Source organism: Rattus norvegicus, chromosome 12 (assembly GCF_021556685.1).
Source record: "Rattus norvegicus strain SHRSP/BbbUtx chromosome 12, alternate assembly SHRSP_T2T, whole genome shotgun sequence".
Classification (NCBI taxonomy): domain Eukaryota; kingdom Metazoa; phylum Chordata; class Mammalia; order Rodentia; family Muridae; genus Rattus; species Rattus norvegicus.
In genome coordinates, this window is record NC_141545.1 from 41,791,397 (window position 1) to 41,812,083 (window position 20,687).

General features: G+C 46.9%; 1 protein-coding gene across 50 annotated transcripts in view; it reads right to left on the bottom strand.

Annotated features, from left to right (window-relative positions):
* Positions 1-310: 310 nt before the first annotated feature.
* Positions 311-20,687, bottom strand: part of Atxn2 (ataxin 2) — a 95,092-nt gene continuing 74,715 nt past the window's right edge. For 5 of the 50 annotated variants that reach the window (XM_087578072.1, XM_087578060.1, XM_087578052.1 and 2 more), the window contains 10 exons: positions 20,253-20,316; positions 19,414-19,566; positions 18,994-19,060; positions 13,428-13,615; positions 12,665-12,797; positions 9,489-9,542; positions 4,403-4,548; positions 3,672-3,899; positions 1,724-1,892; positions 311-927 (listed from right to left, as the gene is read on the bottom strand). In XM_087578072.1, the coding sequence (XP_087434198.1) occupies positions 899-927; positions 1,724-1,892; positions 3,672-3,899; positions 4,403-4,548; positions 9,489-9,542; positions 12,665-12,797; positions 13,428-13,615; positions 18,994-19,060; positions 19,414-19,566; positions 20,253-20,316 (1,231 nt within the window). In that variant the 3' untranslated portion in view covers positions 311-898. Of the gene's footprint in view, positions 928-1,723; positions 1,893-3,671; positions 3,900-4,402; positions 4,549-9,488; positions 9,767-12,664; positions 12,798-13,427; positions 13,616-18,993; positions 19,061-19,413; positions 19,567-20,252; positions 20,317-20,687 lie in introns of all 50 variants that reach the window. The other 45 variants (XM_087578076.1, XM_087578067.1, XM_087578057.1 and 42 more) reach the window with 16 other exon arrangements.

The window sequence follows — 20,687 nt, forward strand, 5'->3', positions numbered from 1 at the left end:
ACAGGCCTGAACTGGGATAACTCAGATCAACCACATTTGGCTCTGTAGAAAAGGAAAAGCAAGCTTACAGAGTCTGCACCTGCTTGCAGATGTGGGCTTTGGAACGCTGCCCACCTTCCTTCTGCTGAAGCCAACTGCACCTCTCCACCCGAGAGGGAGTCTCAGTCTTGACTTTTTCTAGATACTAAAGGTGAAGAAGAAAAGTCATTTGGTCAGCACCTCTTCAGAGAGCACACCCGGCCTGCCTCCATTCCCTGGGGTCTGCCTCCCACAGCAGCAGGAGTCAACACAAACACACACTAACTGGGTATCAGTTTTTAAAACTTTTTTTATTTTTTAATTTTTTTTTAGTTTTTATTTTATATTATCTACAAAGTAAAAGTTTTCCCTTAACTTAAAAGTTGAATCACTGTAGACAGTGATCGCCTCATCAAACTTGATTTATAAATAATAATCCGTCAGTTTGGCGGTAAGAATTTACTGAACTTCTGTCAAGTTTAGTAAAAGGGCGTTCCAAGTCTTGATTTTTTTTTTTTTAAAGCGGTAATAGCAGCAAGAATCACTCTTGTTACTTCTGTTGCTAGCTGATGTGTTCATGACTCTCAAGGGCCATTAAAAAATAAATAACTTCCAGTTTCAGCAAGCAGAGCTGGGTACTTGAGGACCCTGCAACAGCACATGGAGTTATGGAACAGCCACAAGTCCCTACATGCCTCTACTCGGTCCAGAACATCCTCCACTGCAAGTGAACTGTTAGCATTCCTACCGATGTTAAATCAGTGTATCTTTTTTAAAAAAAAAAACAAAATAAATGAAGTTCTAGTTTTCTGTGCTTCCAGTTGGCAGAAGCAGTAGAAGGGAGGAGGGGATTTGGCCTTTCGGTTCCTCCAGGGCAGACTTACAACTGCTGTTGGTGGTGGGCTTGTACTGTAAAAAAGAAAAGTGGCTATTTAAACAACACAGGACTGCTGCCCACCAGCCTAGTGTCTGTCTGCAGCACGTGACTGTCAACTGCTCTTGTGCTAGCTGAGTAAGGCCAGAGGTTTAATGCTGCCCTCTCTCCCCCAGCTGCAGCCAAGGTGGGGTTGGGGAGGGAGGGAAGGGGAGGTGAGGAGAAACAAACCAGTCAGACGTAAAACCACTTCAGATACAAGTCCTGGACTTGCTGCTTGTGGAGCACAGGCCTTCACTCCCCCTCCCACTAATGCTAGCCAAGCACCACTGCTTTCCAAGTCACAGGGAAGACAGGTGTCGTCACAGTAGCCATCCAGTACGAGACATCATGGGTGTCCTGTGTCCAGGCACAGGCTGGGGCTAAAACTACACTCAAACCAGTCCGCAATCAGCACGTGCTCATCAGTGTTCTTCTCCAAGCTACAATCAAACTTGGCCATGGGCATAAACCCCCCACATCAGCCTATAAAGGACTCGGGAAGGAACACGCGTGCCCTATCCAGCCTATCATACATAACCAGGAAGGCCAACTGAGTCCTCGGCATGCATCAGCTACCCAGAATGAGGCTGCTGCTTCTCAAGCCAACCCTGATACCAGCAGAACACACACAGATTCTGATGCTCCCTGACCGTCACGATCCCTCCTGTGCACACTTGGTCGGGCCTTGCTAGTCAGGTTTGCAGCCTGAAGCACTGGTCCTGCCTGCCATTCTACCTCTGCGAGCAGAACTCGGGGTGCCCCGGCGGCCCCTGCACACACACGCCTCACCTGAAGGGTGCGTCATATAGGGGAAATGCGCTGTTGTCGAGACTGGAATGGGCTGTAGTGCACTTTGAGCGAGGGCGGCCTGGGGACCGCCGGGTGGCTGTGTCGTCATAAGCATCATTGGCGCATGGGCAGTTGGATGAGAAGGAACCATTCCTGACTGTACATGAGCCTGAAACAGAGAGCTCTTTTACGCATACAGGCAACATCTCCTTCTTAAACAACAAGTCAACTATTCCTTTCATTGGACTAGGGCTCAAGAAGGGGCAAGATGGACTTCTTGGGTCACTGTGAGGTAGATCCTGCAGGGATAAATGGGGAAGTTGGCTACAGCCTCCTAGTCCCCAACATGTCTGCTCAGATTACCACACAGGGTAAGGTCTTCACCAAAAGCAGGCCTCTATTAGGTTGGGAAGGGCACTTTCTTAGCTATGGCGCATGGCCAAAGATATCAATGCCCCTTTCAAGTCAGAAAGCCTGACAAGGGCCTGCAGGGGGGCAGCCTCCCCAGCACCCTCAGCAGCTTCCTGAGTCTCCTCTTCCGCCCTTCCCCAGTCATGATGGGTTCCCCAAAGTAGGGTGAAGTGGCACTTAGGCCCCTCCCTTTAAAAGCTTAGCTGATGGAGCAGAGGCTGCAGTTACTGGCTCCACTGAGATGATGTCAGAGAGTGATCTGAAGTTGGATCAACCCGGTGCTCCATATCAAGTGGCAACAAAGTTAAGTTAGAAAGGTGATGTCAGCTAACGGGGTTGGTAAGCTCGACCTCGGCTCTGCAGGGAGTGGGCCGAGCAGGAAGAAGCTGCTTCCTGCCTCCCATCCTGTGCACCGCTCTAGACCATCACACCAGCAAAGCACTGGTTCACACCTCCAAACAGGCCTGTGGCTCTCTGCTTTCCCTATATTAGCCTCTTACTCTCTGACAAAACACATAAGTGAGGTTTGGGGTGAGCCCATCTTACACATAAATTCACAACCTCTGCTGGACACTCACAGGACCCTGATTCTCTTAAGTCTCACTCCACCAAAGCACACTGACCAAACTGGCTGCCCTCCCCACTGTTGCCAGCCAATCAACAGGAGTATATTCTAGGGGAAGGACAGTAACAAGCTAGCCTTCTGCAAGAGACCCAACTACACGGCATCTTTAGCTCACACCTTGCCAGAGCCTCACTGGCACACTGAGACAGGAAATAGAATCATTCAGTAACTCTTCTAAGTGAGACCCACCTCAGGGAACCATGATCAAAAATAGCAGAAACATCTGATGCAGCCACCGTACGCTAACAGCTATAGAGAGGGCCTCTCCATGGCCCTGGGCTGCCCTGGCTCTATCAGCAACCACACCTTTCAACCTCAGACCTTACACTGGGGGTAAGAAAACTCCAGATGATCCTGGGGCTACTCTGGAGCTTCAGTTCCACTGCACCATAGTCCAAGGCCCGAGCTCAGGAAGCACAGTACAGGATAACAGCAGAGGTAACCAGGCAAAACAACTGGGACACTTCTCAGAATTCCTGTGACTAACTCAAGCTAACAGGCCCAGTGCAGTCCCCCTCAGAGAGCTGAGAACCGCTGCCTGCCACCCTGCTCTCGGGCTCTCACATGTGCGTGTGTAGAGGTGTCTGTATGTGTACACATATACACAGTGGTGAAGCTAGAGAGACGGAGCGAAGCAGACACAGAAAGGAAAGGACTGGGGTGCATTCCAGACTCAGAGTTTTAGGTCTCAGCTGGGAAATGCTAAATCACAATTTCACTGATCCATCACAAAATCATAGCAACATTCACTGAGGGCCAGAAGATCACGTACTAAGCAGGAAAGGGGCAGACAGGCAGATGGCACCACACACAGGGTTTCCTGGCTTGGGGAGCAACTGGCTCCTTGCTGCTTATCTGACCACCACCACTCCCTATGTGGCCTTCACAAAAACTTGGCTAGTGCTGGTTTACCTGAGGTACGTGGGCCATGTGGGGTGGGGTGGTGTATGCCGGCTGAACATGAGAAGGATGGATGGTGAAGACTGTCTGTGGTGCTGCTGGGAAACTGCTCTGTGGAGACTGTGTATTAGAGGCAGGTGTCATGGAAGGTGGTGTTGGTGCCAGCCCCGCGTGATAAATGGCCGACTGCTGCTGTGGACTGGCCAGGTGAAGAGCCTGGGCGGCCTGGTGCTGATGGTGCTGTAAAGCAATAGGAAACTTCTTCACTGAGAAGCCACTGGGGTCAGAGCATCATAGAGTGACAGCAACAGGCCAGCACATCCCACCACACCCCAGGGAGGTGAGAAGGGAGAGCACAGGCATGCCCTGACCAGAGGGTCTTTTCTGGAACTCGAGCCCAAGTCTCAGTTGGGCAGTTACAAGCCCAAACAAGGCCTTAACTGTCCTCATTAGCACGTGTGACTGAGGAAGCCAACAGAAGGCAGCATTATGGCTTGGTTTCAAGAATGAAATTCCAGAGTGCTTTATACTTAACTAAGAGCCTTTTAACACTTCTGTTTCTGGCATTCACCCTTAGGGAATGGCCTACCTCGACGCACATTTTCAAGACCTCCCCTGTACCCACAACAGCTCGCAGCTGCTTGAGGATGGTGGCCCTGATCACACGGAGTCTTGTAAGTAAAGTGGCAGGGACAAGCGAGCAAGGGAGCAGCTGTGCACGCACAGGTCAGGCCTCTGCTTACCTGAACAGGACTGGGTGCAGGATGACTTCCACCATGCTGGCTTTGTTGCTGTCCGGTGGGAGTGGCCGAAGGCTGAGGATGTGGAGGGTGTGGATGCAGGGTGGCATTAGGATGTGCGTACTGCTGAGCGAGGGAGCCGGTGGAAACTGGGGTGAGAGGAAAAGGAATGTGTACAATTGACACACATCGATGACCCCTGCCAGCCCACCTATGCCTAATTTACAGTGCTTTCCTGACCACTGCAGTATAACTCATTCCACTGCCATTCTCTGAAGCCCTGTACAGCAGGCCCAGTCTAGTCCGAAAAATAGATGGAAGGGCTCTGCCGGACAAGGCCAGCATGTGACCCATATGCTATAGCTCTACACACTGCGCTAACACTGAGTCAGTTTGACTTTACTCAGACAGTCCCTGTTTCTCTTGGAGGCTTAGGTAGAAACAACTCCAACAGACACACACTGGCCCAAATGAAGACAGTGCAGCCTCTCTTACAAGGTCGGCATCTGATTACCTCACCATGCTACTGCCCAGGAATGGTCCCTGTGCACAAGCCATCTCAGTCAGTCACATGCCCACTTCACTATTCGGTCCCCGCTGAGGATCTCCTAATCAAGGCCTGGAGAGGAGACTGTCCGCCCCGCCCTGTTATCTAGAACAACACCAAAGCAACAGCTTTTTAACATCTCTTTAATGTGACCACAAAGACAGACCCGGAGGCAGCTCTTTGTCCATCTAGGAGGATAAACAAGGAGATCAAGTGTTAAGTGAACCATGCCTTTACAGAGCATCATGCTGAGAATGGAAGCCAGGGAAGGCCTCACTCTACTGAGTCTGGGTAGCTCAGGGCACCAAGCACCAACTAAACATCAAGCAGAAACTGAACTGCTCTCAGGACGCACATCTCATCTGAGCCCTTAGCTCTCCACAGCCACGCCCACACACAGATGTTGCCACAGTTTCATGCACTTTGGGTAACATGTCAGCAAACACTGATATGGTGTGACAGAGAAGCAAAACCACTTAGGGTCAGCACCAAAGCTCCCAGAATAGCCAGCATGGAGGACTCTGGCTGCATGCCAGCTAAGTAAGGGACAGGGAACATTCCTGAGATGTCACAGTGCAGGGCAGGGCATCCTATTTCCAATGTGTGGTCTTGAATGGCGAATGCATCTGAGAGGACAAAGCAGAGTGCCCGAGCTGGCATGGCCTTTGTATCCAACCACCAAGGCCACAGCTCCCACCAATGTCCCTCAGTATCCAGCTGAGACTGATGAAGGCAACTGTGCTCAGAACCTTTGAAAGCTTCCGGGACACAAATGTGTGTCCACACACAGGTGGGTCAACAGATGTGTAATGAGAACACCAAGCAGCATAATGTCACAATGTTTCAGGGAGTCAGGGAGAGCAGTCTGTCTTCTAACTTGCTGATTGTTAAAAGCCACGCATGACCATATAGCACTTAAAACTACTTGTTTTTAGAGATAGGGTCTGCTAATGTAGACTAGGTTGCTGGATGGTGATAACTGGTCCAAATGTCTCATTTTAAAACCACAAACATTAAAACCCCACCCAGTGTTTATCAAGTGTTTCCTTAAAACAATGTTAAGTCCCAGTGAGGTAAAGCAATCCTAGATGTCTACTTATGGGGTCTCATAAAGATAGTGGGTACAGAAGCTCAAGCTCTAAAATTCCATTAGCAATGAATTCCTAAGTATTCAGATTAGAAAGGAGTTTTTAAAAAGTAAACAAAAGGCTGGAGACACAGCCAGTGCAGAGCTTTGCACAGAAGGCCCTGAGCTCCAGTCCCAGAACAGCGGGCAAACAACAAACCACCCTGAAGGGAGCTCTAGTGAATGCTGTGCCACCACCACCACGGGAGCAGAGCCACTGCAGCGACAGAATTATGTCTGTCAAGTCTCAGAAGGACATTTGTCAACAGGGAAAATGCAAAGTCTTGACACTGTCGTCTGGAAAGAGAATTAAAAGATTTTTTTCCCCTTGTTCCTTCTTCCTCTATAGCTTGATGGCCTGGAACCCACCATCCCTGAGATTCCAAGTAGATTCACACCAGGACACCATATCCAGCCAGGATCGGGACCAAACAGCTTTAGTACTCACTCACTCACAGTTTATGCTGAGGATTGAAGCCAGAGCCTCCAGCACACTAAGCACACAGTCTACCAATGAGCTATGCTCTCAGCCATGTTCTTAAGAGTTTGTAATTAATTAGAGGCAGGGATTGGTAGAACCCAAGCTTCCCAAAAGCCTGACAAGCAGCTGAAAATGACCTTAAGAGTTTTTAATTTTTTTTTATTCATATGAGTTCACAGACACACCAGAAGATGTTGTGACACACAGATGGCTGTGAGCTACCGTGTGGTTGCTGGGATTTGAACTCAGGACCTCTGGAAGAGCAGTCAGTGCTCTTAACCACTGAGCTATCTCTCTAGCCTGACCTTGGACTTCTAAGAGGCTCTCCGACCTTAGCTCCTCATGTGGTGGGGTCATAATCTGGCTACCACATTCAGTTTTGAATTTAATTATATATATAAGGACATTTAAAGGCTCTTAAAAACCTTAAAATTATTATTGGTGTGTGTGTGTGTGTGTGTGTGTGTGTGTGTGTGTGTGTGTGTGTGTGTGTGTGTGTGTGTAGGCGGGCACACGCGCGCGCCAGGGGATGGAGTGGAGGAAGGTTACATGGCTCTCTGTGCAAGTCAGCAGAGGAGGTTGTCTCTTTCTGCTTTTATGTGGATTCTGGAGATGAAACTCTAAGCCATCTTGCTGGCCCTATCACACATCTTTTAACAAGTTTTCTTTATTGTATGCATATGAGTGTTTTGTCTGTGCAACACACATGTGTGCAGTGCTCACAGAGACCAGAGGAGAGTACTGGATCCCATGGAACTGGAGTTACAGATGGCTGTGAGCAGCCACAAGGGTGCTGGGAACCAAGCCTGAGTCCTCAGCAGAAGTGAGCACTGCTGACCTGCTGAGGCCCACAAGCATGCACTCTAACATAACACAGCAGTCAGGAGCACCCACAGAAGTGTTTTCATCCGCTCACTTTGTGTGGCTCAGAGTCTAAAAACAAGCACCTTATGTGACCCTTTCCCCGTGAATAAAATATGAAAAACTGGGGAAATGGGAATCTAAAACTGTAATTCGACCAACAGCAAAGCTAAGTGCAGTAAAAAGTGAGGAGAGGGGAAATTATAAAAACAACAAAGAAAGCAGAGATGGGGAAGGTGAACAAGAACAGAATTCTAGAATAATGAGCAAGGCTTTCAGCTAAGGGCAGGATTAAATGGTTTTCTGCTCTACGCTAGAAATACCATGAATCCTCTCAGAAGCTCTGAAACCGCTGTTTGCTAAACCACTACTTACAAGGCTTGCGGCCTCCATGAGAGCTGGGTGAGGTGAGGACAAAGTGCTTCCTGACTTAAGTGTTTAAAATTCTAAATACGTCAAATCTTTTTATCATTAACTGCATTCCAGAAACAGTCTCCTGAGTCAAGATGTTAAGAGAAGCAAATTCAGTCCCCAGGGCCAGATGTTTAATCTGTAAATAGGTTCTCTCATTTTGACCCTGGATGCACAAGTCACTGCAAACACTGAAAATAAGCAAAACAGGATCCACCACCTTCAGTAATAATTCCAAAGGGAATTATTATTATTATTATTTTCTTTTCTTTTCTTTTTTTCGGAGCTGGGGACCAAACCCAGGGCCTTGCGCTTGCTAGGCAAACGCTCTACCACTGAGCTAAATCCCCAACCCCGTATTATTATTATTATTATTACTCCTCCTCAAGGAGCAAATTCTAGGGAGTAGAGGGGATAGAAGACATCAAACTTAGCCCAGGCAAAATGGCAGTGGTCGAGGGACAGAACACTGTGGTGACTAAAATCCCCAACAACAGCTGCTGGCTTTGGTGCTGACTCCTCTCATGAGGAAGCTATGTTCAGGCTATCAGTGCTTAGGGATGGTGACTCAAGACCTTTTAGCCATCTGCCAGGGGAATGACTGTGACCATAACAGGGCCAGCAAGATGGTAAAGAGACCTCAAACTATGTCCTTAAAGTCGTCATGTACATTCTCAACAAGTCTCCTTTTCTAAGAGCGTCTGAAAGGACACCATCTGTTAACTTATCCCAGGCACCAAAAAGCAGCAACTAATTTTGGCTCGGCACAATTAATGAAAACTTAAGGTAAAAATATTTCCAAAACCCTGCATCTGATGATGAGTAGCCATTCCAAAATAGCCCGACATTTAGTCCTTAATTTAAGAACATTAAGTCTTAATGTCTGCTAGAACTCATGTTTCATACAAAGTGACTTCAGCAACATACATTTCTAAAAGGTCTCTCAGTAATTAGTCTACCAAAGCTGCTTCATTTTAAAACACTGCCCTGAAAATAGGAAAAATCCATCTACCAAGTTAACCTAGGGAAGGGGGCAGCCTATGGGCTTCAAGGCCTGCGCTTTGGGGCCTTCGGCACTGAAGGACGCTCTGGGCACCACGGATGTATCTGCTCCCCGTACTTTAAGCTTCTACTCATGCAATCCCAGATCAGACAGAAACGGACTAACTGCTTCATCTTCTTGTGCTACAGGAATCTCACTAAGGACTCTTCTCTGTAGTCCCAGGCACTATAAACTAGTGCTTTAAAGTCTACACAAGCTTGTAAAATTGTTCAGAAAAGGCTCCCCTGAATGAGGAAAACACGAGGTATTTCCCACACAGCTACACTCTTGCGTTGTATTCAGACTGCTTCCGGAAAGATCTGATTCCTGACTCCAAGAATTCTTAAGCTAAGGCATAGTTCTTCTGTCAAAGCTGAATTATACAAACAGAGCCACAATTCTCTACTTTTCCTTTTTTCTTTTGTACTAGGGAATGAACTCCGGGCCTGGTGCATGCTAGAGCAAGAACTACCACCACTGTGCCACACCCCAGCCCAGACATGCACACTTTGATTCTGTCTGGTAGAAAGAAAATATTCTCCAACAAGTTAGCTACTTTAACATGTATCCCTTAAATAGTGTTTACTGTGTAATTAAAATTAGTATAAAAACCCAACTCACTGGCAAAGTAGAAAGAAGGGCTTGTCTCCTTGTTGTATGGTAATTTGGGACATGCTGAATTTGGGAAATAGAAAGGTAAATTAGCCTCTTGAGGTGTGCACTGCTGATGTTCTGGAAAGGCCGACATATTCAGTGCTCTTTTGTATTCCCGCACGATTCGCTTATACAGGGGTGACCAGCACTGTAAGTAAGCATTGCTGCAGAGATTTACAAGCGAACAGGACTGAACCGCAAGGCTTTCCTTCTGTACTGAGGTAGCAAGTCCGCACGCTGACTTGCTTAAATAAAAAGAATAAGATTATTATCTGATAGAGAACCATTAACTGATACAAAGACCAACATGGCATCCATCAAACAGCCTTGACATAAGCAAGGTACCCAGATAAAACAGTATTTAAGCAAATTCATGATACATAACTTTTCACAGCAACACAATCGTCACCACAGGCCCTTGGGTAGTAAATCCCAAGGTTCATGATATAAAAATAAGAATGTAAGTATTACACTATTCATACTAAAATGTGTCTGTCTAAAGGGCCTAATTAAAGCATCTGGGAGAATACATGACTATTAAGAAGCAGATGTCAGGCAGGAGGATTATGGGAATCCTATGTCTTTATGCTTATTGTACTAAAAACTTGTCTGCTATGCATATTAACATATTTAGTTGCTGTGCTATGCACACCTCTAATCCTAGCACGTGGGAGGCAGAAGCAGGTGGATCTCTGAAATTCAAGGCCAGCCTGGCCTATCTAGCAAGCTCAAGGACAGCTGGGGCTATATAGAGACCCTGTCTTTTTGGAGGAGTGGAAGTGGGGACAGTAAGAACACATTCAGTTCTTCTGGCTGACCTGTCTGTCAGTCAGACAGCTCTATCATTGTTTCTGAAAATGAAACCATGGCAGTAATATCAACTCAGATGAGCAGGACACTGGATATGAGGAAAACAGAGGTTACAGTGACCACTTGGGGGTGGGGGCAGAGACAACAAGGTGAGTCTGTGAATGGAAGTCCTTCCTCAGAAAGAGTACAAGGTGACAACACATAGTCCGCCTTGACCACACCAGTAACAATCAACAAAACAAAAACAAAAACAAAAACAAAAAAGCAAACCAGCAGCTGGACTGAGGACAAAGCCGCACTACATTGTAAATCAACATCCTCAAGTATCTGATTTCTTGGGTTATAGAAAATGCATACTTTTCCAAGAAAACGAACACAAAAGTAGCATTTCCATACAACAACTTCCAAACAGTATGTACGTTTAGCCTAACTGGTCCATGGAGCAGCCGAAGTAACTGAAACGACTGACAAGGCAAACCTGTGACTGTGGGAGAACCCCAAACAATTCCTTTCCTAGTGTGTGTTTGACATCAGACCTACATGACAAAGGCAAATCCAGATCAGCAGCCCCAGGGAGGCAGCTTCTGCACAGCCCTGCACTGGCAGCCACAAAGTGCTGTTCCTAAAAGCACTAGAATCTTCAGCTCCAAAGTCTCCCCCTAGTCCAACGGGGCCGAGAACAGCAGAACGGAGGCCTCTCCTACTTCCGAAGCATGCAGTTGGCAGCAGTGTCCGAACAATGGAAGAGCTTCAACCGAGTCTTTTAATAATCTGGAAAACTGTGGAAACGCATGCAGGGTGCAGGAAAGCCAGGAAGAGACAGCACCAGGGCCTTCCACACAAGGTCTGATGTAATCCCAGGGAGTACAACTGAACACAGGCTGGAGGACAGACACATCATGGTCGAACTATAAATGAGACCAGGCTGTCCCTTTATAAATCAGATTTCAGGAGGACTTTTATCTGAGACAGGTCTTGCTCTACCACTAAAACTGGTCTCAGTGCCTGATCCTCCTTTTTCATGATGTCCACAGGGCTGAGATCTACAGGCCCTCGCCCATGCCGGGCCAATGGACTGACTGCTTGGAAGATATTTTCTAAAATACAGCAGCACTTGCCCTACTCTTTATTTCAAATGCCGAGCACACACTGAGGACGATGGTAGTGACAGTGATCTCATTAAACTCTGTGTTAATGAGAAGAAGCAGACCTCAGGTTTCTTTTTTACAAAGGCAACTGTTTGCATGGCATGTATCCTAAGTATCTTAATGTATCCTAACTATTAATCTACCCTGGTGACAGGTGTGCGCCTGCTCGGTACTCATGTGATCACAAACAGGGAGAACGCTCAGGGTAGACAACGTTACTCTTTCAAGTGTTTTCCAGAACACAGAATCTTAACTGTCCGCATATGGTCATTTAAGGCAACAAACTGAAAAGATTAGACAGTGTCTGTACATCTGCAGGCACTCACACCGTCAGATCCACGGTGTACACTTCTCAACTGGATCAATTACCCAAACTTATCTAACATTCCAAAGAATTCAAATGCCACTAGGAAGAATGTGTGTTAAGTTTGGTATAGTGCTTCAAGTTGGGAGTAATTTAAGGTGACTGTACAAAGCACACAGCACGCCATAAGGCGATCCGACCCTACCTGGTAAGACGTGGCAAGTAGGAAGGAGGACTATACCCTTTCTTTCCTGCAAGGCTGAGGCAGGATAAGCAGAATGACCTGGGGCAGAAAGGAAGGAAAGTACATCTTTCCCCCAAAGATGCTTTCTCATTACACATCATCAGTTGTTTTGTTTTGTTTAATAACAGGGTCTTGCTATATAGCCCCGACTACCCTGGACTTGCTTTGTAGACCAGGCTGGCCTCGAACTCACAGAGACCCGCCTGCCCCCAACCCCAGAGTGCTAGGATTGAAGGTGCGCACCACCACGCCCAGCTTATCTCATCATTTATGAAAGGAAAAGCGTATCCGACAGAGGAAGTGCAGGTACAACGTAGAAATAAACTGCCAATACGTCAGACATAAGTTTGCTTTAAGACTCTCAACACTCACTGTCACAAAGAGTCAGGTTATTTTTACTCCTTGTTTTCTGAGGTCTCCATGTTGCCCGGGCTTGTCTCTCACTCCTTGGCTCAAACGATACTGTACTTTAGTCTGTCCACCACCACTAGTAGCCAGAATAGTCACACCACTACACCTCCCTCCCTCCCTCCTTCCCTCCCTCCCTCCCTCAAGCTATTCTTAAACAGAGTATCTTCACAATGCTTTAAAACAACTCTAGTCATACACACAGAAAAGACAATAAAATGATTCCTACCATACATGGCATGCGTCTGCTCGTGAGCCCCGAACTGAGCAGCTGAAGACGACACTAAACCAGGCTGAGCATGTGCTGGTGGTGCCATCATCCTGGCATTACCTTGTATGACAGGACTGTACACATGAGGATGCTGTATTTAAACAAAAGAACATTATACCAAAATGAACGATGAGAATTCTAGTTAAGACTCTTTTTTAAAGATTCACTCTGTGTGTGCATGTGTGCGTGTGCGTGCTGGGTTGTGTATGTGCAGTGCTGGAAGGGGTCTGAACAGCTACGTGGTGCTGGGAACCAAGCCTGGGCCCTATCACTAGCAGGAAACACTACTGGGTCCAGTCCCTTCCGATTCCTGACTTGATGGTTCCCAGAAACATTTCAGAGTTCTATTTCTCAACGCTTCCTTTTCAAATTTTTTTCTTTTTACGATTTATTTTATGTGGCTATGCCTAGTATTTGTGCTTTTTATGAGTACAGATGCCCATGGAGATCAAAGGATCTTCTGAAATAGGTATGAGGACAATGAACCCAGGGGGGTCATCTGCAAGAGCAGCACCTGCCCTCTGCAACCAGCCCCAAGTGCACCAGGCATGGCATATGGTTTAAAACATGCAAAAATAATCATACACATAAAAAAGAAAGCCATTTAAAAGGCCCCAACTCCTTAACTATCTGATAGCATAAAACAAAGCCAAAAGACCCATAAACACATAAACAGTAGAAATGAGATGCTTCTGTAAAGAGTGAACGAGTTCGGCCTTACCTGAGACTGATAATGCGGCACGTGCTGGACCAAAGGCTGGTTGGGAAACTGCTGAGGGCTGTAGGCAACGTACTGCGTGGAGTAAGCGGCGGGCGGGGTGGCAACGATAGGCGGCCCTGCTGCGGAGGCAGGGTGCATCATGGTGCTTTGATGGTGCTGCTCTTGTCGCTGTTGGGGCATATTTGGTACTGCAGGAGAGAAAGGGACGCATTGAAAGGGAATGACACCTCCTGGGTACACTGCATGCACCTGTGTGGGTGGTCTACAAGGCTGTGTGACTAGACTCTGAGCCTGCCTTCCAAAAGCTGTCTTACCCAGCTCCCACCCCTCTCCAGCTGCTCTGAGCGATTCCCCTCAGCTTCAGGCATGTGATTGAGCCTTCAGGTTTAGCTGTGGAGCGATTTCCCTTATGTTGTAGCTTTCATAAGATACGGCATTAGGATGGGAGGAGGAAGAGACCATAGGGACTAACACTCCAAATTATAACGTTTAAGAAGTTCACGAAAGGCTCCATCCCGAAGAAAAACAGATGACAAAAAAGCCAATACCAATCCACACCCGTCACTCCACTCCTGCTTTACTCCCATCCAGTTTGTATTTTGTCAGAGCCATTATTAAGCTTTGGACCTCTGGAACTAAACAGGCCCACCACTGAGCTACAGGCCCAGCCCAGCTCTCCTTCATTTCATCTAAAATCATACAGTACCAAGTCCACCAAGTAGCAGATTTCTTTTTTTTTTTTTTTTTTTGGTTCTTTTTTTCAGAGCTGGGGACCGAACCCAGGGCCTTGCGCTTCCTAGGCAAGCGCTCTATCACTGAGCTAAATCCCCAACCCCCAAGTAGCAGATTTCTAATCAACAACGCCACCCAACACTACACAAAAAGAACTGCTGTGTCTTCCATACCCCTGAATGGGTTCCTTTTCCTGACACCAGCTAAGAGCTGAGCACACCTTTAGTCCCAACACCCAGGACACAGAGGCCAGAAGACCATGTACTGCCCACAAACGCCCTCTGTGTCACTGTGCACTTCCTCCCAGGACATCACATCAACTGTAGCCGTCAGGTCTGTTTGCTAACTGCAGAGGAACTGCATGCCACAGTCACAGAGAACATGGAACATGGCTTCTTTACTCAGGCAACAGAGCTAAAGCAACTGTTAGTGTCTATGTGTTTGTTTTAAATATTTAAAAAGTTGGCTGAATACTTAATGAAAATGCTACTTTATCTATTTAGAAAGTAAACCTGAAAATAGAAGAAATCAGTATTATGAAAAATTTCCCAAAATAATATTGACAGTCCGTACATTAGAAAAAGGAAAGGAAATTTGATTGAGTGGGGAAAACCCATAAACCTAAATATTACTTTTATCAAAGAAAAATTTGCCTAGTTAATCTCAGTAAAGTCTCTTCACTGTAGGTTGATGTCCTTATGCAGGTGAGGGCAGGTACAGGATAGAACAAGGCCTGTCATTGGAGGAGAAGGCAAGATGGGCGGGAGCAAAGTTTTAGGCAGAGGAGGACAGAGCAAGGAGGAAGAACTGAGAGAACATGGCGGCAGATGTTAAGATTCCTCTCTGAACATATTACAGAATGTTATGATTATTCTTAAGGGATGGATGTGTACAGGATTTTGTGTTGTCTAGATGGACAAACTATATCTTATCAATTGGACCAGAGGATATTGTGTGATGTGTTCTTTCACGTGGAAACTTAACTGAGTTCAAGATGCACTGGGCCCGCCACAGAATTGGGATGTGTATGCTGGCTGTCGTGGTAGAAACCAGCCCAGAGAGCTGTGAGTGAGGGCGGGGCAGCCTGACAGGGTGCTGTGTTGTGATGGCTCGAGGACTGCCCGGGTCAGAAAGTAGATGAGTGCAGTGTGGAGCTGCTGAGAGAAATTAGTGTTAGTTCCAATGGCCCGCTGGAGCCAGAACTAGCGAGAGCGCAACTGCCAAGGTATGCACAGGAACCGGTTTTTACTGCAACACGTTGGCACTTTTGTTAAAGCTTTATGTGGTGTCCTAGGCCTAGGCCCATGCCCAGCAGCACATGGACCAGCAGAGACCGCGCACACCTACCCTTGAGGCACAGGGAGGTGGAGACAGACAAGGACAACAGACATTCAAGGTCCTCAGCTTTTGAGGCTGGTTGGGGATCCATAACCTCTGCAAAATAAATACTCTAAACAGAGCAAAACAAGACACAACCTAGTCATGGATGCCTGCCCTCCACAAAGACATTCATCTTAGACGACACTTTATATAAACCATATTTTACCATTTCACGTCACTGGCTTTCTATCAGAACAATTTTGCCCAACGGAGGCCATGTTGCAGTATCTGGAGGCCGCCTTTGTCACCCTAATCAAGTAAAGGGAAGTACGACTACTAGGTCTAGTGACTGCTAATAAGCGCCCTCAGTCAACAAGCGCCTTCTCCCACTGTAGAAAAGAACACCAGTTACCGATGCCAACGGCAGCAAGCATCAGGAGTTTACTTCAGCCTTTGCAGTGTGGTGTGCCCATGAAGCTCAGTACATGAGGCAAGATCAGAAGTTCAAATCCACACAGCTACAGAGAGCACTGGAAGCTGGAGTAGGCTCAATGACTCTGGTTGCGCGTGTGTGTGATCTCCTTTTTGGTAATTCCCTGACAGGCATGTTCTCACAGGATGCATGAAAGGAAGGTGTGATTGATGGCAAGAGGAACCTGACATGATTTTATGCAGAGATTCACTGCCATGCAAGAAAGCGTGGCTTACCGACTTCGTATATTTGGAAAATGCTAGAAGTATCTTTGCCCAGCACCTCCATTTGTTCAGTAGCAGCACAGCAGTACGGGAATTACAGAGGCAGGGATGGCTACTTCCCAGGACTTTCTGGGTTTTGCCTTAGAAGATAGAAACTGTTATGTTCTTGGAATAGCAGTTTAAGACGCAGAACCTATGGAAATGCACGAGGTCCTCCATTTATGCACAGAACAAGTTTATCCCTATTCTCCCTCTGTGAAGGGCGAGACTCTCTAGGTCAACTTCTGACTTTACGGGGTGCTAGCCGGAGAGACAAGGATGCAGTTCCTCACGCTGATAATGCCCAGACATACAGCGCACTATTTTTATCCTGGAGACGGCCTGACAAAGAAGCAAGACGCATGACTGTGCTTCCTTGTAGCTCATGCGAACTCTGCCTCAGGATAATGCAAAGTCTAAGGACGTAAAGCTTTGCAACACACGAAGTCTTGGCTGGAAAGCCAAGATGGATGAAAGGAGTGCTACCGCGTCACAGCGCACGGCAAATGGCAGAACCTGGGGCGACAGCATGCTCATCTATGGCAGCAGCACAGGCAGGAAGTAGCTACAGAAGGCATGTGGCATGCAGAGACGGGGGAGATGGACAAAGGGTGTCATGTAACTCAAGGTGATCTTATGCTCCTGACTCGAACTCCTGATCCTTCTGCCTCCGTTTCCCAAGTGTTGGATTACAGATACGTGCAATACAGTTACAGCTGATCACAAGGAGAGATGACACGACACGTCCGCGTAAGAACAGACACCGTTCACAGCACAGCACAAACTGAAAGACCAACTACAACTACAAACTCAAACTACAGCCTGTGACTGCAGCATGACTTTCCCGCTTCCTGGAACACAGGCAGAGGGTAAGGCTACCCTGGGCAACTTAAAGACTCTCTTTTCCCTTCCTCCTCCTTCCCTCCCTCCCTTTACCTAAATCACTATATATAAGGCCCCGGGTTCAATGTTCAATCCTCAGAAATACCATCAATATCAGAAAAACAAACTAACCCAACAAACCCATCAAAAACAAACAAACAAAACCCAAAAAACTAAAAACAAAACCAAAAAACTAACTATCACCACCACCACCAAACCTTTGTCCTGGAAATTACTACTATGTAGTAATAACACTTTCTAGGACTGGAGGCTCATAAGACTCCTTTAAACTAACACTACTCAGGGATGCAGTTAACAGGAGTGATATGCTGGAAAAAACTAAAGCCAACCAACAACACACTGGAGGGGACAGCAAAAGACACACAGAACAAAAGCTGTAATAAAAGAGCTGCACTGAGCTGTGTGCAGAGCAGGAGAGAACTCGTGGGTCCACACTGTGGTGCTTCTGCATAGGAACAGGGAGGGTGCTGCTCAGAGCAGCATACAGCCACCTAGAACTCAGTTCCAGGACAGCCAGTGCCCTCTCCCCTCAGGGCTCTGGGGCCTTATCTACACAGCAAGTTCAAGGAGGCCAGCCTGGCTACAGGAGAATCTCCTCAGTGGTAAAGAACAGACAGTGTGGTGGGGTATGCGCCTTTAATTCCAGGTATTACAGAGGCAGAGGATTGCTGAGTTTGAGGTTAACCTGGTCTACATAACCAGTTCCAGACCAGTCAGGGTTACACAATGAGACTATGTCTGAAAACAATTCCAAATAAACCACAAACAAAAAAAAATTCTGTTAAATTTTCATTTTAGACTTCAGGTTGAAATTTCTAAAATTCATTGATCCTGAACAGAGGCTGGAAAGATGGCTTATCAGTTCAGGCACCTGATGTCACAGAGGATCAGAGCTCAGGTTCCCAGCATGTGCACATGACGGCTCCCAACTGTCTGGGATTCTGGTTCCCGAGCTTCTACTGTCCTCCATGCGTCATACAGTCAAGCACAAACGTGCTGGCAAAGTGTCATGTACAGACAACAGAAATAATACTGTAACTATCTGTAGTGGATGAGTGCTCTGCCTGCACGCCTGTCGGGACACTGTATAGCTGGTGCGTGGAGGCCAGAGAGGGCACTAGGCTCCTTGAGTCTGCAGGTTACGAGGCAGCACGTGGGCTGGATGCCAAGCCTTGCTCGGTCCTCTGCAAGAGCAGCAAGCACTCTTGACCAATGATCAAGTCTCCAGCCTCAAAAGACAGCTTCAAAAAGAAGGCCAGGTTTAATCCCAGCACTTGGGGGCAGGCAGATGTAAGCAAGTTCCAGGCTAACCAAGACTACAAAGTGAAAGGGAGAGACTATGTGTGTGGTGGTAGTGGTGGTGGTGGAAGAAGGCGATGGGGATGGGCTGGGACATTTTTTTGGCAAGACGGCTCAGTAGAAAAGGTTCTTGTGGCCAAATCTGATGACCTAAGTTTGATCCTCAGAACCCACAAGGTGAACTCCTACAGTGCTCTTTTTAATCTCCATGCATACCAAGTGCACACATGCACATACTCACACACCACATACTAAGTATATATATATATATATATATATATATATATATATATATATATATATATATGTATATATATATATCCCCTCACATGAGTACCATGTGCTATCTGCTCAAGAGTCACCTGAATACTCACATTGGCCATCAGAAGTGAACACACACCCTGTGAATTGAATACTCACACTGGCCATGAGAAGTGAACACACACCCTGTGAACACTCACACTGGCCATCCGAAGTGAACACACACCCTGTGAATTCAAGCTGCAGTCAACTACTCAGTGCACAGTGGTACTTAGCTCATGCACACATAGGCACACACAGGCAGGGCTATTCTCACCTTTACCTGCTCTATATGTCTTGGCTTGGTTCACTGGCATGGGCGTCATAGGTATTGGGTATAAAGGCTTGAGGGAATTGAAAACACATCATTAGATTCATATGGTAACAATATATCCTATCACTGTCTTTTAATGTTATCTGGCCTGTGTTTTCCTGATTCCCTATGAGCTATTCAAATTAAAATAATACCCATAACCAAAAGGAACAACTCTGGCCTACAGTAAATGTAAGCCATTTTTCTGAGAATTAGCTCTAAAACTCAGATCCACATGCTAATGATACAGCACACCAAGCCCTCCCCACCCACCACCCACTCTTACCCCTCCCTGCTATCAGGTATCCACTCAGTACCAACCCAGGACCCCTGTGCTAAATGCAAGCTATGGTAGTCCAGCAAATCCTAACCCATGGAACTTACCTGCACGCCTGGGCTCACTGGGACAGGGTACATCATATTGGGTGCAAAGCACACAGGCTGCGTGTACACTGGAGCTGGCTGCTGATGACCCACCATGGACGGGCTGGGCTGGGCTTGAGGCCGAGGCGACGTTGGGGTAGTAGAAGGCTTTGGCTACAAAACAGAATTCAGTGTCAACCACGTCAAGATAAAAGCAACTATGAAAACAATCTTTACAGCAGCCTCCCTAGTGGTTTTGCCAGTACATATCTAACTAGCACTTTGTATTCAAAACACAAAACAAAACAAACAAAACACCCAGAGTCTAGCATTGAAGTAGCTGATTCAGTTTCCAGGGATTAAAACAGGGAAAACTAAGGCTGCAGACATTTCTCAGTGTTAAGGGCTGTCATAAGCAGATTTGGTATCAGAACTGTGTTTTACAAGGAACCAGAAAAGGTCTATTTTTTTCTTTTTCATTTTTGTGGTTTTGGGCACGGTCTCACTGTGTGGCCCACACTGACCAAACTCATGACCCTTTTGCCCCAGTCTCCTGCTTGCTAAGATTACAGGCATGCTCTACCACACCTCCCTGAGGAAATGTTTCCAAAGGGCAGGAAACAGATTCTCTTCTGTGCAGTCAGTGGGACCGGCAGCCTCACTAATCATCCAGCTTACATTCCGAGCTGCTCTTCAGAGCCTCCGTTCTCACAGCTGCACAGCGAACACTGGCAAGCTCGGGGAGGACAGGCTGTCTCAGCGTCCTACAGCTGGGCTCAGTCAGATGGGAGCACAGGAAAAAAGCCATGAAGACCACCCTGAATCTCCGCAGAAACTCGCTATAGAGGGCTATCGCTTACCTGAGAGAAAGAACGAGGGTTGAACTCCTTTGCATTGGGATTCAAAGTCGACTTCCTAACTTGCCTAAGTGAGAAAGAAAACAACAGGCAGGTCAGTGAAACATCATGGAACCCACGGCTTTCACAACTCTGCCACAGCCATCAGCTTTCAAAGGATTGCTAACATAGGTCATATTTGTGTAATTCTCTGTTTCAGTCTCCTTCACTGAAACACACACGTCTGCTGCTCAATCTGATGAAGAGAGTAATCATACAAGAACAAATTCAAACCAAAGAAACCACATCCCTCAAAAGCAATCAAGGAATATTCCAACTGAGAACACAGTAGCCCCATGGAAAACAGCCTTAAAAGGGTGCCTGACGGGGTTAAGGAACAGCCAAGCAGCTGCCCCTCCGAAGGACTGGGGTTTAATCCCTCAATTGATAACTGGTTTC